We start from the raw sequence: 19,054 nt of genomic DNA on the forward strand, positions 1-19,054 counted from the left end.
CTGTAATTTCAATTTTGGCGCACGTCCACTACGCGCGTCTGGAAAATATTTTTTATTTTCTAGCGCGAGGCATTTGACACACGTAGACAATGACTGCCCGGTTACCGCGTGAGACTTTACCACTAGGTCAATGGTTTGCGGTAAGGTCTCAGACCCAAAATGGACATGCACCAATTTTTATTTTGCTGCACGTCCATTTTCAGCAAAATTTTTAAAAAGGACCCCTCAAAGATTCACAAGTAGTCAAATTCAAAATTCTAATATATAATTAAATCAAACATAAAAACAATTAAAATACTCCAAGTTCTCAGTATCCACAGATCTTTCCCCGTTGCCAGTTTCTATAAGTTTGTCTTTCTAGGCAGCAGTATATTTTCAGAAATACACACTGACAATCTTTTCTCAGTTTTAGGCTATTACAGGCAATATTTACTCAAAGGCTTATGAGACCTACCACTAAGCAGTCCTAAGAACCTGTGGGCTACATATGTCAATGTATTTTCTTTATAGAAAAGATCATATCAGAACACAGTATTCTAGATGGGATCTATATTACTATGTAGAGTCTAGGCTCGTCACTCCTGCTTTAATATCTTCTATACTTCTGTTCATTTTTATAACTACTGCAATGCACTGATGATTGAAATAATTTCTATTGTACAAAGATACAAACTAGTCCTGATGATAAAGTATCATGATGCCAATAATGTACTATCTCGAAATGCTTAATAAGACAGATAAGCAACAAAAACAGAAGCACATCAACCAACAAAGATGTTTCAAGAAAAGTCAGGTTTTATAATTTTATTTATTACATTTGTATCCCACACTTTCCCACCTATTTGCGGGCTCAATGTGGCTTACATAGTACCGTAAAGGCGTTCGCCAAGTCCGGTAAAAAAACAAATACAAGGTTATGTTGTTGTCGAATAAGGTACCATAGGGGTCGAAGAGAGGGAAGGTTGAATATTATCCAGTACGATCATTGGTTTTGCTGTGTTGCTGGGTGTAGGCATTTATGTTGGGTCGGTAGGGTAAGTCTTTTTGAACAGGTTGGTTTTTAGAGATTTCCTGAAGTTTAGATGGTCATAGATTGTTTTCACAGCTTTTGGCAGTGCGTTGCATAATTGTGTACTTATATAGGAGAAGTTGGATGCATAGGTTGTTTTGTATTTGAGTCCTTTGAAATTTGGGTAGTGTAGGTTTAGGTATGTTTGTGATGATCCGGTTCTGTTTCTGGTTGGTAGATTTTTGAGGTCTGTCATGTATTCTGGGACTTCGTCGTAGATAATTTTGTGGACCAGGGTGCAGATTTTGAAGGTAATACATTCTTTGATTGGGCGCCAATGCAGTTTTTCTCGGAGGGGTTTAGCACTTTCAAAATGTGTTTTACCAAATATCAGTCTGGCTGCTGTGTTTTGGGCGGTCTGGAGTTTCTTTGTGAGTTGTAAATTGAAAAATGAAGTTGAATAGAAGTAGAAGTTGTGTCCATAAACAAATGTATATTGCTAATGTTGAAAAGTTTAAACATGTTTTAAGGTTATGCTTCATTAATAAAAATCATTTGAAACATAGTTCTGCTTCCTTAGACCTCATTAAAGAAAAAAAGAAGAAAACGGGGGTGGGGTGGGGGGTGGGGTGGGGGGGGGGAGTATGAATTAGGGAAGATTTTAGTATACAATTATCTCGTAACAGTTTGGCATAATATTCCCATTATATATTTTGATGTTATTTCAGTTGCTTTGAGTCCAGAAATGATTTTAGATGATCCAATGCATAAAAGATGTATTTAACCTGTCCTAATTTGACAATACATTTACAGGGGTAAGCAAGAAAGAATTTAGCACCTATTTCAAGAGTTCTAGCTTTCAATGCCAAAAAGGCTTTCCTTCTTTGGAGTTTAAACTGCTACTTTAATAGTAGATTTTGTTTTACAACCAGATCATGATTGGATTTTGAAGACTTTTTTTCGTCATAGACAAGAACTTTTTTTGAATCATAAAATTAGTTTTTCCTGATGTATCTAGACAAACTCAGCAAAGTAGTCAATCCTTCTTGAAATTATGTCCACGTGTTCTTCAGCTAGGGGGAACCTTCTGGCTAAATTTTCCGTGCAAATGTGTGATTAAATTACAGTTAAATATGTTTTCTTCGAAATGGTTCATTTGGTGTCTTTTGTGGACTCTAAACAGGCCCTTATCTCACTCCCTCTGTTATCAGCTCCTATAATATCTACTCCGTAATTTTGTAAATACTTGGGGTTGATCATCCACTATATTTCTTTCATGGTTCCTTGAATTGTGCCATGCCTCACAAAGTGCTACATGCGTCAACCTTTTCTCACATGAGCACGCAGTTTTGGAATACACTGCCGCGCAACATAAGAACAACCAATGAGCAAGCTTCCTTCCGCAGATTATTGAAGACCCATCTTTTCGAAAAAATTTACGGAAAGAAACAAAACACATAAAGTCCACACTTACTGCTCACTAATGCATCATACATTCACCTCTGAACTCTCATTCCCGTATTATCACATCACTCATACCTTTACTCACAGAAAGATATATACCATACGCCTTCATGCCTTTTTATCGCCCTCTAAGCTCCCATTGTTTCCTTCCAAAGTTGCAATGTCTATGTTCCATTATTACATTCCTTAACAACACCTCAATTGTTTCGCATAACTCTGCACAATGTAATCCATAACTATCTGTAACAAATTGTATTTCCAACATTCAACTCATATTGTAAGCCACACTGAACCCGCAAAAAGGTGGGAAAATGTGGGATACAAATGCAATAAATAAATAATAAATAAAAATAAAAATTGTCACTTACAGTATATGGAATATATATAATACCTATAATTGTTTCTTTGGATTATATAAAGGGGGTGGTTGTATTAAAATTGTTTATTTTTTTTCTCTTTTTCATTTATGATACCCTTTGTTGATTGCTGTGACATTGTTTTTTTTCTGTTCAAGATTTTTCTTGTAAAATATATTGAAATTTATTTAAATAAAAAAAAAATACATTATTATGAGTAATAATTAAAACCAATGATGTAATTGGTGCAATGAGGTTACATGCTCATATTTACGCACCCCCCCCCCCCCCAAGAAGGCAAAATCGCCATGTCTTGACTTTCTGCAATCTTCACAAATCCATTTGGGAAATACCAGTCAATACTGCATTGATATAGTCAGTCCAATTAAGTCATAAACAGAGCATGCAAAAGTACCACTCGCAGTCCACCAAACCACTCAACTTCCGAAGCATCATATAACCATGGAATACTATCCCATTGACCTGATCAGTGAAAAAGAGCTTATCACCAATCATCACCCCTAAAATACTCAACTGATTGCACCACCGGTAAAGACTGCCCCAATAAAGTGACCAAAGAGCCAGAACTGTCCCAGCCACCATTTATCCAACAGGCCACTGTTTTTTTCACACTCAAAATCACTCGATATGCCGCTAACCAAACCTCAATGCTATTAAACAGTACTGTAAACTTGACAATGGTTTCTGGCTTCTCCTTCCCTTCAATTCCTTCATCGCCTACCATTCTTTTCTCTAACCTTCCCCAATCATTCCCTTTATCTTTTGCTTCCTCTCTCCCTATCCACATCTTTCATCTATCTACTCTTGCTTTTCAGCTGGCAGGTCCCAGGCTCCCTGCCTACTTATGCTGAACAGATTCCCTGGTATCTGCTCTGCTCTTACAGATGGGGCCCAGGCTGTCCACCTTCCACTCAAAACTGCTGACGTCTTGTCCACTTCAGCACTTGGGCTCCCCATCTGCTGCACCTCCCCTTTCTACCGATACGTAGGCAGGGCATCTGCTTCCCATTTCCCTTGCCAATCATTGATGCTGCTATCTCCTCTACCTCAGCAGGTGGGGTCTGGGCTTTCCACTTTCTATTCCGCTCACTGCCACTGACATTCCCTCTGCTTTAGTAGGTAGGGCCCGGGTTCTCTGCCTGCTGCTATCTCCTCTGTATGGATAAGTGGGACCTGAGCTCTCCACATGCTGTGATTTATTTGGGCTGCATTCCACATATGTATACAGTAAGTAAATTCCAGCCATACGAATGCATGCATTGAGATGGACAGACAGACAGAAAGCCTTAACAATAAACGATGTTGCTTCTTGCGAAACAACTAAAAAAATGTATTTTTTTCCATCACATCACACTTCCACTGACATCTTTATCACTTCAGGAGGCAGGGCCTTGGTTTTCCAGTTTCTGATTAAGCTCCAGATTATTTCAAAACCGCAGCAAAAATAAGAAATCTGACGGAGAGGGAGGTGGGCAAGTTGAAGTCAGACCAGGTAGATGAAAGGGAGGGAAAGAAGCATGATGGAGAAGATGTGGTTTGCTGGGTAAATGTCTCCTGTCGTCCCCCTTCTCCCCCACTGCTAACTCCCGGCTCCGTTCCTTCTATCTCGCTGCTCCCTATGCCTGGAATAGACTCCCTGAGCCAGTACGTCAGGCTCAGTCTCTGGCTGTCTTCAAGTCTAGGCTTAAAGCCCACCTCTTTGCTACTGCTTTCGACTCCTAACCATGACTCTCTTACTCAACACCCTCACTTATCATCCCTACCACTGCAATTTCCCCACCCCTAGCTATCTGTTCGTCTGTCCAATTTAGATTGTAAGCTCTGTTGAGCAGGGACTGTCTTTTCATGTTAATTTGTACAGCGCTGCGTAAGTCTAGTAGCGCTATAGAAATGTTTAATAGTAGTAGTAGTAGAAGGGGATGAGAGGGAAAGGGAAATGGGACTTGATATACCACATTCTGAGGTATTTTGCAACTACATTCAAAGCGGTTTACATATATTCAGGTACTTATTTTGTACCAGGGGCAATGGAGGGTTAAGTGACTTGCCCAGAGTCACAAGGAGCTGCAGTGGGAATCGAACTCAGTTCCCCAGGATCAAAGTCCACTGCACTAACCACTAGGCTTACTCTGCCCCTTTTTTCCTACCTGAAAAATGAGGATTCTTCAGCTGAAAAAGGAGGATTCAACAAATGACAGTATCTCTTAAACAGTTATGCAGTGGACCAAAGTTTTTTTTCATATTGGATAAATTATATTAATCTTAAGTTTATTTAACCTGTGATATTTTTTTTAATGTCTGGATATCTGTAGGTTTTTCTTCCAAATTTTCTCTTTAGCATACTAAGCGTTTGACAAGCCCCAAACTACTGGATATTTACTGCAATATGAAAAAGTGAATTTCAGTATATTATGAGGGGCATTTTATCTACAATATTAGCAAAATTCGCCCCTTCCCTTCTGAATACGCTGCCAGAACCCTTGTCCACACCCTTGTCGCCTCTCGCTTGGACTATTGCAATTTACTTCTCACTGGTCTTTCGCTCAGCCATCTCTCTCCTCTCCAATCTGTCCAAAATTCTGCGGCACAACTTGTTTTCTGCCAGAATCGTTATACCCATACTAGCCCGCTCCTCAAGTCACTTCACTGGCTCCCTGTCCGCTTCCGCATTCTCATACTGACCTATAAATGCATCCACTCTGAAGCCCCCCATTACCTCTCCACTCTCATCTCTCCCTACATTCCTCCCCGTGAACTCCGCTCGTTTGACAAATCTCTCTTGTCGTCCTCCTTCTCCTCCACTGCTAACTCCAGGCTTCGCTCCTTTTCTCTCGCGGCACCTTATGCCTGGAATAGACTTCCTGGACCTATACGTCTAGCTCCATCTCTACCTGTTTTCAAATCTATGCTGAAAACCCACCTTTTCACGGCTGCTTTTAGCTCCTAGCCACAATTGCCCTCCCCTTGTCCCTTCCTCCCTTCTCACCCATTACTTCCCTCACCCGTAACCATCTTGTTTGTCTGTATTACTTAGATTGTAAGCTCTTTTGAGCAGGGACTGTCTCTTTGTGTCAGGTGTTCAGCGCTGCGTGCGTATGGTAGTACTATACAAATGCTAATAATAATAATATGACGTTTAAATCCAACTTTGGAAGTTTTGCTCAAAACGTCTAAAATTCAAGTGGCGGAATGATTATTTTTAAGTGAAAAAGGTTTATCTTTTTGTTTCGAAAATGGCCTTTTTCTAGATATTGCTATACTTATTGTGTTTACCTTTTGGACCATTTTAGAGGGAAACATTTTCAAGTGAAAAACGCACAAAATCAAGCCACTGAGATGCAGGAGGAGCCAGCATTCTTAGCAGACTGGCCACATAGATGTCCCAGCAGAGTAGTGGGGGCACCCTAGGGAGCACTGAAGTGGACTTTACATATAAGGTCCCAGGTCTATATCTCACTGTTGCTCCCTTATATTGTATGGTGGAGCCACCTAACACCCACTAAAAAAAGCCTACTGTACCCAAATATACACCACTACAATACCTCTTATGGCTGCAGATGTCAACTATATGTGGGTACAGTAGGTTTTTGGTGGGTTTTGGGGAGCTCACACTTTCCACCACAAGTGTAACACTTAAAATGGAATATGGGCCTGGATCCCCTTCTCTACAGTGCACTGCACCGACCACTAGGCTACTCCAGGGACCTATTTGATGCACTAATAGAACTGGCTATAACATCTGAGGCTGTCATAAGGGCCGGTATGTACTGTTTCTTTCACATCTTTGGGGTTTGGGGGGGGGGTCAGTGACCACTTGGGAAGTAAGAGGGGTCATGCCTTTGTCCTTCCAGTAGTCATCTAGTCATTTAGGGCACCTTTTTCTGACTTAGGGGTATGCTTGCTAAAGTGCGTTAGCATTTCTAACGCGCCCTTACATTTAAGGCACGTTACACGCTAACACGCCTATACATTTCTATCGGCGCGTTAGCATTTAATGCGCGTAAACCATTTACCTATAGCGCACCTTAGTAAACATAGGCGTCATGATAAAAACAGGTCTAGACCAAAATGTTTAAGCTTTGTTCCATTACGGCAGAAAAACGTCCAAGTCTTAGGAATGCCCAAATTCCATCCCCAACATGCTCCCTTGTGATTTGAACGCACTGCCGACGAACTGCATACCAAAACATTTAAAAATGGGTTTTGAAAATAGTGATTTTAACGTTTTGACAAGCAAAACATACAAATGCCAATTTATGCCACTTTTTAAATGTTTTTCTCTTTCGAAAATGAGCCCCTAAGTATGTTTCCTGAGTTAATCCTATTATACCTTTTTATGCACCATTTTGAGCAACCAGGATTTGAATTAGTTGGGCGTTCTGGACAGATAAGTTCTTTTCTGATTTTATTTGAGTGGGCTTCAATGGGTTTTATCAGATCAACATTTTACTTTTTAGAACATTATTTTCTGAACAGTTATCACACTTAACACATATTTTGCACTTTGGAATATCAACGACGGCTTTAAGAGCTAAAGGAAATGATTCACTGCAACTAACAGTTATGTCATTTAATGTTAAGCTCTGGCCACAGATGGAAACAATGGCTTTGCTCTAATGATCTTCATTTACCATTTAAAACATTTTAGATAATATGTATAAAAAGATTTTGTGTTGATCGGTAGTACCCATGTTTTTTTTTTCAAGAGATATTTATAAGCAGCAAATGAGCACAACCCATATGTTCTGTTTGCTGCTGATCACTAGAAATCAAACAAAATAAAACATGGAAAAGAAAATAAGATGATACCTTTTTTATTGGACATAACTTAATACATTTCTTGATTAGCTTTCGAAGGTTGCCCTTCTTCGTCAGATCCATGTTTTATTTTTTTTTATTTCTTTTGATAACCTTCGTCAGATCGGAAATAACCATAAAGCTGTATTTCTCTGTTTATCACCCTCCTCTCACCTACCAACACCCATCCTGTTAGAATATCAATGATATGCTTTGATGTCCCCATGCATACCTCCGACCCACCCCCATCCTCCCACCCTGTCAGACTGTCATAGTAATGCTTGAATGTTTTCACTTATATACACTGTCAGCTAGCACATTTGCTTATTTCCGATCTGAGGAAGAAGGGCGACCTTCGAAAGCTAATCAAGAAATGTATTAAGTTATGTCCAATAAAAAAGGTATCATCTTATTTTCTTTTCCATGTTTTATTTTGTTTGATTTCTACTGATAACCTTTAAGAGTGGACTAACACGGCTACCACACCTCTCTACTGCTAAACACTGAAACAGGTTTATATGGCTGGACAGAGAGAGAATTTTATTTGACTCTGAAAACTTGAGGTCATGTGATGTTATAGTTCCATAAACTTAAAAAATATATATGGTTCTGTTTTCCGCTTTATCAGTTTTTCAGAGCCAAAAGTTGGGCTGTAGAGCTGAACTCATGAACTGCAAAGAGATTGTGTTGTTTTCATTGAAAGCTTATTCCAAGGCATGATCACAAGCTACATCCAATGACACTGAAATCGATATATAAGAAGTAACACATCAAGCTGCGGCACTCCGTTTACCTCTCTTTCATCCATATTCAGCCACTGTTTTGGATCATCCTCAGTTGCTAAAAAGGCAATCAATTCCAGAGCGGTGAGCCGAGTCTGCCGTCTAGATGATACAAAGATGAGCACAGGCTTGGCCGGGGAATGGCTCCGAATAGCTGTTAAATAAATAAGATTCTGTCTATATAAACTGCATGCATTATATATATATTATACAAACATGGGCTAAATTTCATGTATTTATATACATTATGCAAACATTGGTTCAACTGGAATGTTAGCTGTCGCAGGGGATGAAATATGATATACAGGGCATTAAATACCTAAAGACAATTGCCCCCTTATGGTTTATGCTTCTACCCAAACAGGGAAGGATTTTTAAAATAAGCTGTTAAAGTCAGTCTGCAGCTATTTCATTTACGAAGATGCTTTACAACTCAGCTGTACAAAATCACAGTGAGAGTACATCTGGAACATGGTGAACAGTTTTGGTCATGCCATATTACGTGGAGCACTGCAAAGTGAGGAAAAAGCACATCAAAACCCTATACATTATTCATTCGAGAAATGAAAACTATAAATTGTTATCTTGGAAAATAGGTGTTTAATATTATGATTGCACATAAATACTTGGAAGGTCAAGATGGAACAATTTGGAAAGGGGGAAGATAACAAGGGACAGGACAACAGGAAGGGAAATGCAACTGGATCTTAAAATAGTATTTCACTGTCAGCCAACTGGCTCTTCCGCCCGGTGACACTGTGGGACTTATGAGATACACTAGTGTGTGCATATTAGGCCTGCTAAAAATAACAGCTAAAGAGGAAGATCTTACTTAAAGCAGTGCAAAAAGATGTTGGTGTTATTCCAAAATTTAGCTCCTTGAACTGAAAATAAAGTATAACGTACATTTTTAAAAGGAGGGAAACCTAAATGTAATGTCCCAGAAAAGCATAGTTGACGACTTTGAGATGACACAGCTAATAGTTCTTCCACTCCCTCAGAATTTAATCCATATATAGATTTGTACATCAGGGTAATAATTTTAAACCGTACATGTTTTTCTACAGTCAACCAATGTAAGTCTCTCAAAACCAGGAACAAAAAACAAAACCTCCAAAAAACCAACTTAGATTGTGAGCCCTCTAGGGACAGAGAAAGTACCTGCATATAATGTGCACAGCACTGCGTACATCTAGTAGCACTTTATAAAATGACTAGCCGTTAAGCCCGTTAAAACGGGCGAGATTTCCAGCTACCCTTCTCGCCGCTGCTCCCTCCCCCCTCTGTGCAGGGCCCCCTGCACTGACCTGACAGCGCCTCTCACCTCCGTGTGAAAGCGCTACAGGCAGCAGCAGATCGCTCTGCTGCTGCCTGCAGCGCTTCCACATGGAGGTGAGAGGCGCTGTCAGGTCAGTACAGGGGGCCTGATACGGAGGGGGGGAGGGAGTGGCGACGGGGAGAGGGTGGAGGTTGGTGCGCGCGATGTTCGTTTCCAGGCTCCAGCGGCAGCCTCCAACAGTTCGACTCCGTTTCCCTCTCTGTTCCAGCCTCTGACATCATCACGTATTGACGCGAGGGCGGGACAGAGAGGGAAGTCTCTAGTGTGCATTTGCAGGTGAGTCAGTCACTTGCTATTCATATGTTTGATTAGTAGTTAGTTGCAAACAAAGACATTCTATCAAACTTATTCAATACAAAGATCAATCTGGCTGCTGTGTTTTGTAAAAACTGCAAGTGTCTCTGCGGCCCAGATGAGACACCACAATAAAGAGGATTTATTTATTTATTTGTTACATTTGTATCCCACATTTTTCCACCTATTTGTAGGCTCAATGTGGCTTACATAGTACCGGAGAGGCCTTTGCAGGCTCTGGTGTGAACAAATACAGGGTAAGATCAAGTTCATATGGCACAGCCACATTAGGGAATCGGAGAACGGAAGAGTTGTGTTATGTCCATTACGTGCTTTAGTTTGGTTGTGTTGCAGAGATTAGGCATTTATTTTATTTTTGTTACATTTGTACCCTGCGCTTTCCCACTCATGGCAGGCTCAATGTGGCTTACATGGGGCAATGGAGGGTTAAGTGACTTGCCCAGAGTCACAAGGAGCTGCTGCCTGTGCCTGAAGTGGGAATTGAACTCAGTTCCTCAGTTCCCCAGGACCAAAGTCCACCACCCTAACCACTAGGCCACTCCTCCACTGTTGCTACTATTTGAGATTCTACATGGAATGTTGCTATTCCACTAGCAACATTCCATGTAGAAGTCAGCTCTTGCAGATCACCAATGTGGCCGCGCAGGCTTCTGCTTCTGTTATTATAATTTTTGATGACTGCTCAAAGCTTGTAAAGAATCATACATATAAGCATTGAGCAGTTGTCAAAAATTATTTAAGTATTGAGCAGTTGCCAGATTAAAAGAAGGAGGTTTTTACCCGTGATGATTTAAGGGTCCTCCCTTATGTTAGTGATCTAACGACGGATTGTTCCCTTTTAATTTGAGGTTTTTTCCTCCTATTTAAAAAACATACATCAGGATTATCTTGGGATATCACAAACTGCGTCTTGATTTGTATCAGCCATTTTCAGGGCACAGACCGTAGAAGTCTGCCCAGAACTATCCCCGTCTCCCACCACCGGCTCTTCGGTTTAACTTTGGACCAACCAATGTTAAACCGAATATTCAATGCTGGTCACCGGAAACAGCCCGCGATCTGAAAATCAGATGGAATATCAAAGTGACAGAACTGCAGGACTTACAGGGTAAGGAAGAGAATCTGGAAAGAAGGAATGGAAAATGTATTTACATTAGTCTCCTTTCACAGACAGAAGTAGTAGTCAGAGATTTAATTGAAGAGAGCCACAATATAGCTATGAAAGGGAAGTACTAATAATAGGTGATTTCAGTATGCTGGACTAGGCTGTCTCTGTTGGGGGGGGGGGGGGGGGGGTTCATATTGAAGTAGGGAGATCCTGGATTCTCAACGGGGAGAACTGTTCCAGCAGTTGGTAATAGAACCCACACAAGATGGGGTCATAACTGCTTACGAATGGGGAGAGTATTTCTGATGTTATAGTGGATGATGTTCTGGCATCCACTGATCACCAGATGGTGTGATTCTACCACCACTTATATGGAAGAGGAAAGGGGATGGGACGATATACCGCCTTTCTGTGGTTACAATCAAAGTGGTTTACATATTAGATACAGGTACTTATTTTGTACCAGGGGCAATGGAGGGTTAAGTGACTTGCCCAGAGTCACAAGGAGCTGCAGTGGGAATTGAGCTCAGTTCCCCAGGATCAAAGTCCACTGCACTAACCACTAGGCTACTCCTCCACCGGAGCTGACACTGTGATGTCATAATGCCTCATTCCACCAATGCCTGAGCCAACCTCATCAGTGATGTCACAATGGCTTGATTGCCCAATACTTGGCTCACTTCTGATATTGTGATGTCATTAGGGAAAGGGAAATGGGACTTGATATACCGCCTTTCTGAGGTTTTTGCAACTACATTCAAAGCAGTTTACATATATTCAGGTACTTATTTTGTACCAGGGGCAATGAAGGGTTAAGTGACTTGCCCAGAGTCACAAGGAGCTGCAGTGGGAATTGAAGCCAGTTCCCCAGGTTCTCAGGCCCCTACAGTTACAGCTAGGCTACTCCTCCAGTCTGTATGTGTGCAACTTGACTCACTGTTTGAGGAGATAATCCCAAAGGCACGGCCAGAGCAGGATTTTCAAAAGCATGCATGTATCTGACCTCAGGAAAATTATGCACTTTCCAATTTCAAAAGCCACATAGTACTGAAAGCCAGAGCAGGTAGAGGACAGACAGAATTGCGAGAGTGAAAAAGCAAGCTCCTGCCACACTGTAGACAATTTAGAGGTGATGGATAGGAGAAGTTTGACAGAGAGAGAACCTCTGTTCTGATGCCTTTTTCCCCAAGCAGCTTATACCAGGCACCTATGGTTTGATTTAACCAGAAACATAATTTTTGTTCATTAGCTGCAGCTGAATAACCAAGGCAAAGTTAACTGGTTAGAATTAACTGCTTATTTTTAATGTCTATACTTCTTTCTAAACTGTCACTAAAAATGTAGTGTGTACAAAACTGCAAAGCAGTGATTTACATTCCGACTGGACGTTTTCATATGTTGTAGTTGCATTCAAGATATGCACGACTGTACACAAAATCATCCACAGACGCCCCAATCTACATGCTAAACCTTGTGGACCTGCCTCCCAGAAACGCCATAAGATCATCCCGCAAATTTCTCAATCTGCACTTCCCCAGCTGTAAAGGACTAAAATACAAGCTGATACATGCCACCACCTTCTCTTACATGAGCACGCAGTTGTGGAATGCATTACCTACAGACCTGAAAGCTATTGACGAAATAACCAACTTCCGCAAATCTTTGAAGACACATCTCTTCAACAAGGCCTACAAAGAGAACTCATAGCCTTACAAAATTACCTCACCAATTCACCCAGTTATTAAAGTCCACCTTCTATCCTGCCTAACACCTTCCTTCTTTCTTCCCTCACTTAATCGTTGTACCTTACTAATTGTATCTGATATCATGGAATGCTTACCAAATTCTGTAAGCCACATTGAGCCTGCAAATAGGTGGGAAAATGTGGGATACAAATGCAATAAATAATAATAAATAATAATAATAATAATTTATGAATGATTTCTGGCAACTAACTGTATCTCTTGTTTCTAGTATTGTTCTTGTTTCCTTTGCTAATGTATTTGAATTTAAGAAAATGCAAGCAGTGCTCAGACCGCATACCCTAAAAGCATGCATATCTTCTCTGATATCCTTCCATTCCCCATGGGACAGCAGTCCATCCTGAAGAAGGCAATATGCAGATTTCTGATTTAAACTGTAAATCCCAGTGGCATCATCTAATGACAAAAACGAGCAGGAAAACTGCAAACTATTCGAAGGACTGTAGAAATCCCACAGAAACTTTTCCTATTTGACCGCAAAATGCGTCTAAACAATCCAGTACAGTGAATAAACAGACACAAAGTGATTTCCTGACGCCTGACATCTAATGGATTCTTGTTGCTTTAGGAACAGGTGTGGCTATACAGTGCAAGACTGATTTATTGTTCATTAGTGTTTTCCAACAATGCTTCTGTGGAGGTGTAAATAATCAGAACTGCCAAGATGAGTCTCTAGTTCACAATCAATACTTAGCTTCTGTCATAAGGCTAATTAAAGCAGCTAGAAAGTCACCCCGCAACTGTCACTTCACAATCAGCAGCAGTTCATGTTACAAAATTTATTTGGGGACTTCTTTTTAATTGCTATAATAAATACTCCTAATGCAACCAGACAAAACATGTTTTCATAAAACATGACGACTGTTTTGAAATCTGCCCAGCTTGCCGTTCTTGTGTGAAGCCGCTCCTCCCACCTGAAGACAGTAGCTTTCAAATGTTTTTTGGCCATGGGACCAGAATTATGCAGTTAACTTGATTTGCAACTTAGGTTTGGCATGTTTTTCTTTAAGCTTTATTCTTATTCAGAGGTCCTTTTACTAAAGCGCGCTGAAAAATGGCTTGTGGTAGTGTAGACGCAGGTTTTGGGTGCGCACCGACCCATTTTTCAATGCTCCTGTAAAAAAGCCTTTTTAAAAATTTTTTACGAAAATGGATGGACGTGTGGCAAAATCAAAATTGCCGTGCCTAGCGGTAAAGTCTCACACGGTAACCGGGTGGTAATGACCTACGCGCGTCAAATGCCACTTGACGTGTGTCCGAAAATAAAAATTATTTTTTTGCCCTCACATATCGGACGCGCGCCAAAAATGAAATTAACTCAAGAGCCATGCGGTAGCTGGGCAGTAACTCCATTTTGGCGTGTATTGGGCGCATGTAGACTCTTACGCAGCTTAGTAAAAGGGGACCTCAGTTTTTAATTTTCCAGACATTAATAACTTTCAACTGTGTACAATGTATTCTTTTTTAACAGCTTAGATACAAAAGTGGTGATAGGGAAGAAGCTGGAAACTACAGGTCGGTAAGCCTCACTTCGGTTATTGGAAAAGTAATGGAAGCCATGCTGAAAGAAAAGATAGTGAATTTCCTGGAAGCCAATAAGTTGCAAGATCCGAGACAACATGGTTTTACCAAAGGGAAATCGTGCCAAACGAATCTCATTGAGTTCTTTGATTGGGTGACAGGAGAATTGAATCAGGGACGAGCTATGGACGTAATCTACTTAGATTTCAGCAAAGCTTTTGACACGGTTCCCCACAGGAGGCTCTTAAATAAACTGGATGGGTTGAAGGTAGGACCCGAAGTGGTGAACTGGATTAGGAACTGGTTGACGGACAGACGCCAGAGGGTGGTGGTGAATGGAATTTGCTCGGAGGGAAAGGTGAGTAGTGGTGTGCCTCAGGGATCGGTGCTGGGACCAATTCTGTTCAATATATTTGTGAGTGACATTGCCGAAGGGTTAGAAGGTAAAGTTTGCCTATTTGCGGATGATACTAAGATCTGTAACAGAGTGGACACCCGGGAGGGACTGGAAAACATGAAAAAGGATCTGAGGAAGCTAGAAGTATGGTCTAAGGTTTGGCAATTAAAATTCAATGCGAAGAAATGCAAAGTGATGCACTTAGGGAATAGAAATCCACAGGAGACATATGTGTTAGGCGGGGAGAGTCTGATAGGTACGGACGGGGAGAGGGATCTTGGGGTGATAGTATCTGAGGATCTGAAGGCGACAAAACAGTGTGACAAGGTGGTGGCTGTAACTAGAAGGTTGTTAGGCTGTATAGAGAGAGGTGTGACCAGCAGAAGAAAGGGGGTGTTGATGCCCCTGTATAAGTCGTTGGTGAGGCCCCACCTGGAGTATTGTGTTCAGTTTTGGAGGCCGTATCTTGCTAAGAATGTAAAAAGAATTGAAGCGGTGCAAAGAAAAGCTATGAGAATGGTATGGGATTTGCGGTACAAGACGTACGAGGAGAGATTTGCTGAACTAAACATGTATACTCTGGAGGAAAGGAGAAACAGGGGTGATATGATACAGACGTTCAAATATTTGAAAGGTATTAATCCGCAAACGAACCTTTTCCGGAGATGCGAAGGAGGTAGAACGAGAGGACATGAAATGAGATTGAAGGGGGGCAGACTCAAGAAAAATGTCAGGAAGTATTTTTTCACGGAGAGAGTAGTGGATGCTTAGAATGCTCTTCCGCGGGAGGTGGTGGAAATGAAAATGGTAACAGAATTCAAACATGCGTGGGATAAGCATAAAGGAATCCTGTGCAGAAGGAATGGATCCTCAGGAGCTTAGTCGAGATCGGGAGGCGGGGCTGGTGGTTGGGAGACGGGGATAGTGCTGGGCAGACTCATATGGTCTGTGCCAGAGCCGGTGGTGGGAGGCGGGACTAGTGGTTGGGAGGCGGGGATAGTGCTGGGCAGACTTATATGGTCTGTGCCAGAGCCGGTGGTTGGGAGGCGGGGCTGGTGGTTGGGAGGCGGGGATAGTGCTGGGCAGACTTATATGGTCTGTGCCCTGAAGAGGACAGGTACAAATCAAGGTAAGGTATACACACAAAGTAGCACATATGAGTTTACCTTGTTGGGCAGACTGGATGGACCGTGCAGGTCTTTTTCTGCCGTCATCTACTATTTTACTATATATCCTTTGGAAATACATCATTAGGGAAGACTTGCATTTAATAATGCACAGACATACTTGAAACATATCATATATCTAAATTGAATAAAACTAACTCATGTATGAATGAATTTTATTGATCCTCAAATAGGCCATTTTATATATTTTTTTCTGAAACGGAGAAGCCCTAATCCTATGAAACATCAATTGAGGTGTCAAACTGCAATCCTACAGGGTCACAAAGTGCTTAGACTTTCAGGACGTCCCAAATGCATATGCATGAGAAATATTTAGATGCACCACCTCCACATACGCTAACATATTTATACATATTCATGAAAGATATTCTGAAAACCAGACTAGTTTGCAGACCTCCAGGATCACAGTTTCACATTGGAGTTAGGAAAAAGTGAGGGGGAGAGAGAGAGGGAGAGAAAGAGAGAGAGCGCAGATGATCAAACATTACGTGTACCAGACAAGATATGTTATTTGTAGGGCTGCACATTGCTTACATTTTTTAATTGCACGATTAATTGCGTAAAGTGTCCTCCTCACATTTCCACCTGTACAGTGTTAAATACAGACAGCAGATGTAAATTCTCAAAACTGACGTATTTCAGTTCCTAAACTGAACATAAAATCATTGTTCTAATCATCTTGTTCCCTGTCTCTGGTTCTTCTTCTCTGTCTGTGCACTGAACTCTGTTTTCATGGCCTCCACTCTCCTCGCTAGTTCTTTTCTCTCCTCCTCTCTTCTGCACTTCTTGCCCTATATAAATTTTTTACATTCAACTTTCTTCCATCTTTCTTCCTTCCAATGTCTGTCTCGTTTTGCTCCCTTCCCCTTCATCCATGGGCACCATCTCCTCCAGTCTCCCTTCCTCTTCATGGGCACCATCTCTTCTCTTCCCCTCCCCCTGTATGAGCACCATCTCCTCCCTTCTCTCTTCCCCTCCTCTCCATGGGCACCATCTCCTCCAGTCTCCCTTCCCCTTCATGGGCACCATCTCTTCTCTTCCTCTCCCCTGTATGAGCACCATCTCCTCCCTTCTCTCTTCCCCTCCTCTCCATGGGCACCATATCATCCCTTCTCTCTTCCCTTCTCCTCCACTCCATGGGCACCATCTCATTTTCACATACAACCGAGTGGGAAGACAGGATGCTTTGGTCTGAGTCTCCTCCCCCGCCTCGTCAACCAGCATATTTTTCTCTCCTACCGCTGCCCCCAGTGCTCTGTCATCTTGTTCTCTCCCAGCACCCCCACACCCAACCGGCATATTTCTGTCTCCTACCCTCTTCCTCAGGTACTCCTGCAGTTTTTCTTTTCTGTTTCCCCGCGTTATCTCATAACCTCCCTCCCCCATGCTCTGGCAGCCTATTCTTTCCTGCTACCTCGTGTTGTCTCCTCCCCTCCCCCCCCCACCCCACGGTGCGCTCGGCAGCCTTTTCTCTCCTACCAGCCCACACTTTTTGGCATCTCATTCTCTCCCCCCTCCCCCTGGCAACCCTCTGAACTTGTCTGTACAAACGGAAGTGATAAGCACACACTGCTCGTTTCTAGGTGGATCCCTTCTTCTCTAGCGCCCTGCCACAGGAAACAGGAAGTTTTGTCAGAGAAAGCAGGTCGGTAGAGAGGGAGAGGGAGAATGAGATGCTGGAGATCATGGGGTGGCAGGAGAGAAAAGGATGCCAGAGCGTGGGGGTAGGAGAGAACACGGGGCAGCAGGAAAGAAAAGCTGCAGGAACACCCGGGAGGGAGAGAGAGAAAGATAGCGGAATAAGGAGCAGGCAGCTTGATGTGGTTAATGCATTAAATTTATTAAAACAAGTTTAAATTTTAATGCGTTAATCACATTAAAAATGCGTTAAATGTGCAGCCCTAGTTATTTGACAATGAAGTAACAACTAAAGAGCAATGAAATAGTACATTGATGGAAATCTGATCATCTTACCCTGGAAGGCAGGTTTATTCATGCTAGCCATTCGAGGACAGTAATGCTGGCCTGGGAAACCATGAATGTGTACCTCTAAGGGCACTGGACGCACAGACGGTCGGAAGTTGAACAAACCCATCTAAAGAAGAGAGAGAAAAACTATTAGACCGAAAAGCCAGGATGTTAGGGGGGATCCAAGGTCAAATAATTCCATAGATAAGGAAAACCTTCTCACAGATCAAACTTTTTTGTTTTCTTCTATCCATGAATGAGAATAATATACAGCGCGTTTTTTATAGCGAAAAAGGTGCTGGTACTCAAATGCCAGGGCACCCTTCAGGATTGGGATGATCATTGAGGGACCCACCCCACAATAGCCAGGCCCCCTGCAAACAGTTACAGAATCTATGACAAGGCAGAATTTGTATGTAAAGCCTGAGCTCTTTCATTAAAATATGAGGACCATCATGCAGTGGCGTAGCCAAGGGTGGGCCCGGATGGGCCCAGGCCCACCCACTTTGAGCTCAGGCCCACCCAGTAGCAGCACACCTATGATGTGACTGGCAGGGATTCCCAAGCCCCAGCAGCCGAAAACTGTCCCTCCTGCATACCTTGTAAATAGCAGATGTTTGACTGCAGCGAGTAGCAACTGATACATATTGCTCGCACTCGCCCCACTGCCTTCCCTCTGATGTATTCCCGCCTATGCAGAAAGAGGAAGTTGTATCAGAGGGAAGGCTGTGGGGCCAATATCAAGAGTGTGTATTAGTTGCTGCTCGCTGCCAGTGAAAATCTGCTATTTCAAAGGTATGCAGGGGAGGGGGATGTTTGAGAGACCAAATGGCATGCAGGTGAGAGAGGGTGAGACCATATCACTTGTGGGACAAGGCGGAGTTCTGCCCACCCATCTTGGGCCCAGACCCACCCAAAACTGGGTGTCTGGCTACACCCCTGTGACCATGAGTCAATTTTAGCAGACAAAGGAAAAGGTGCCGGTACTCAGTACCCCCAAGTACCCCCTCAAAAAAAGCCCTGATAA

At 42.2% G+C, this 19,054-nt stretch overlaps 1 protein-coding gene across 1 annotated transcript in view; it reads right to left on the reverse strand.

Annotated features, from left to right (window-relative positions):
- LOC115467300 (activating signal cointegrator 1 complex subunit 3-like) overlaps positions 1 to 19,054 on the reverse strand; it is a 689,265-nt gene that overhangs the window by 241,988 nt on the left and 428,223 nt on the right. The window contains 2 exon segments of the mRNA XM_030199160.1: positions 8,441 to 8,583; positions 18,034 to 18,154. Coding sequence (XP_030055020.1) covers positions 8,441 to 8,583; positions 18,034 to 18,154 — 264 coding nt within the window.

Source organism: Microcaecilia unicolor, chromosome 3 (genome assembly GCF_901765095.1).
Source record: "Microcaecilia unicolor chromosome 3, aMicUni1.1, whole genome shotgun sequence".
In the NCBI taxonomy this organism is placed as follows: domain Eukaryota; kingdom Metazoa; phylum Chordata; class Amphibia; order Gymnophiona; family Siphonopidae; genus Microcaecilia; species Microcaecilia unicolor.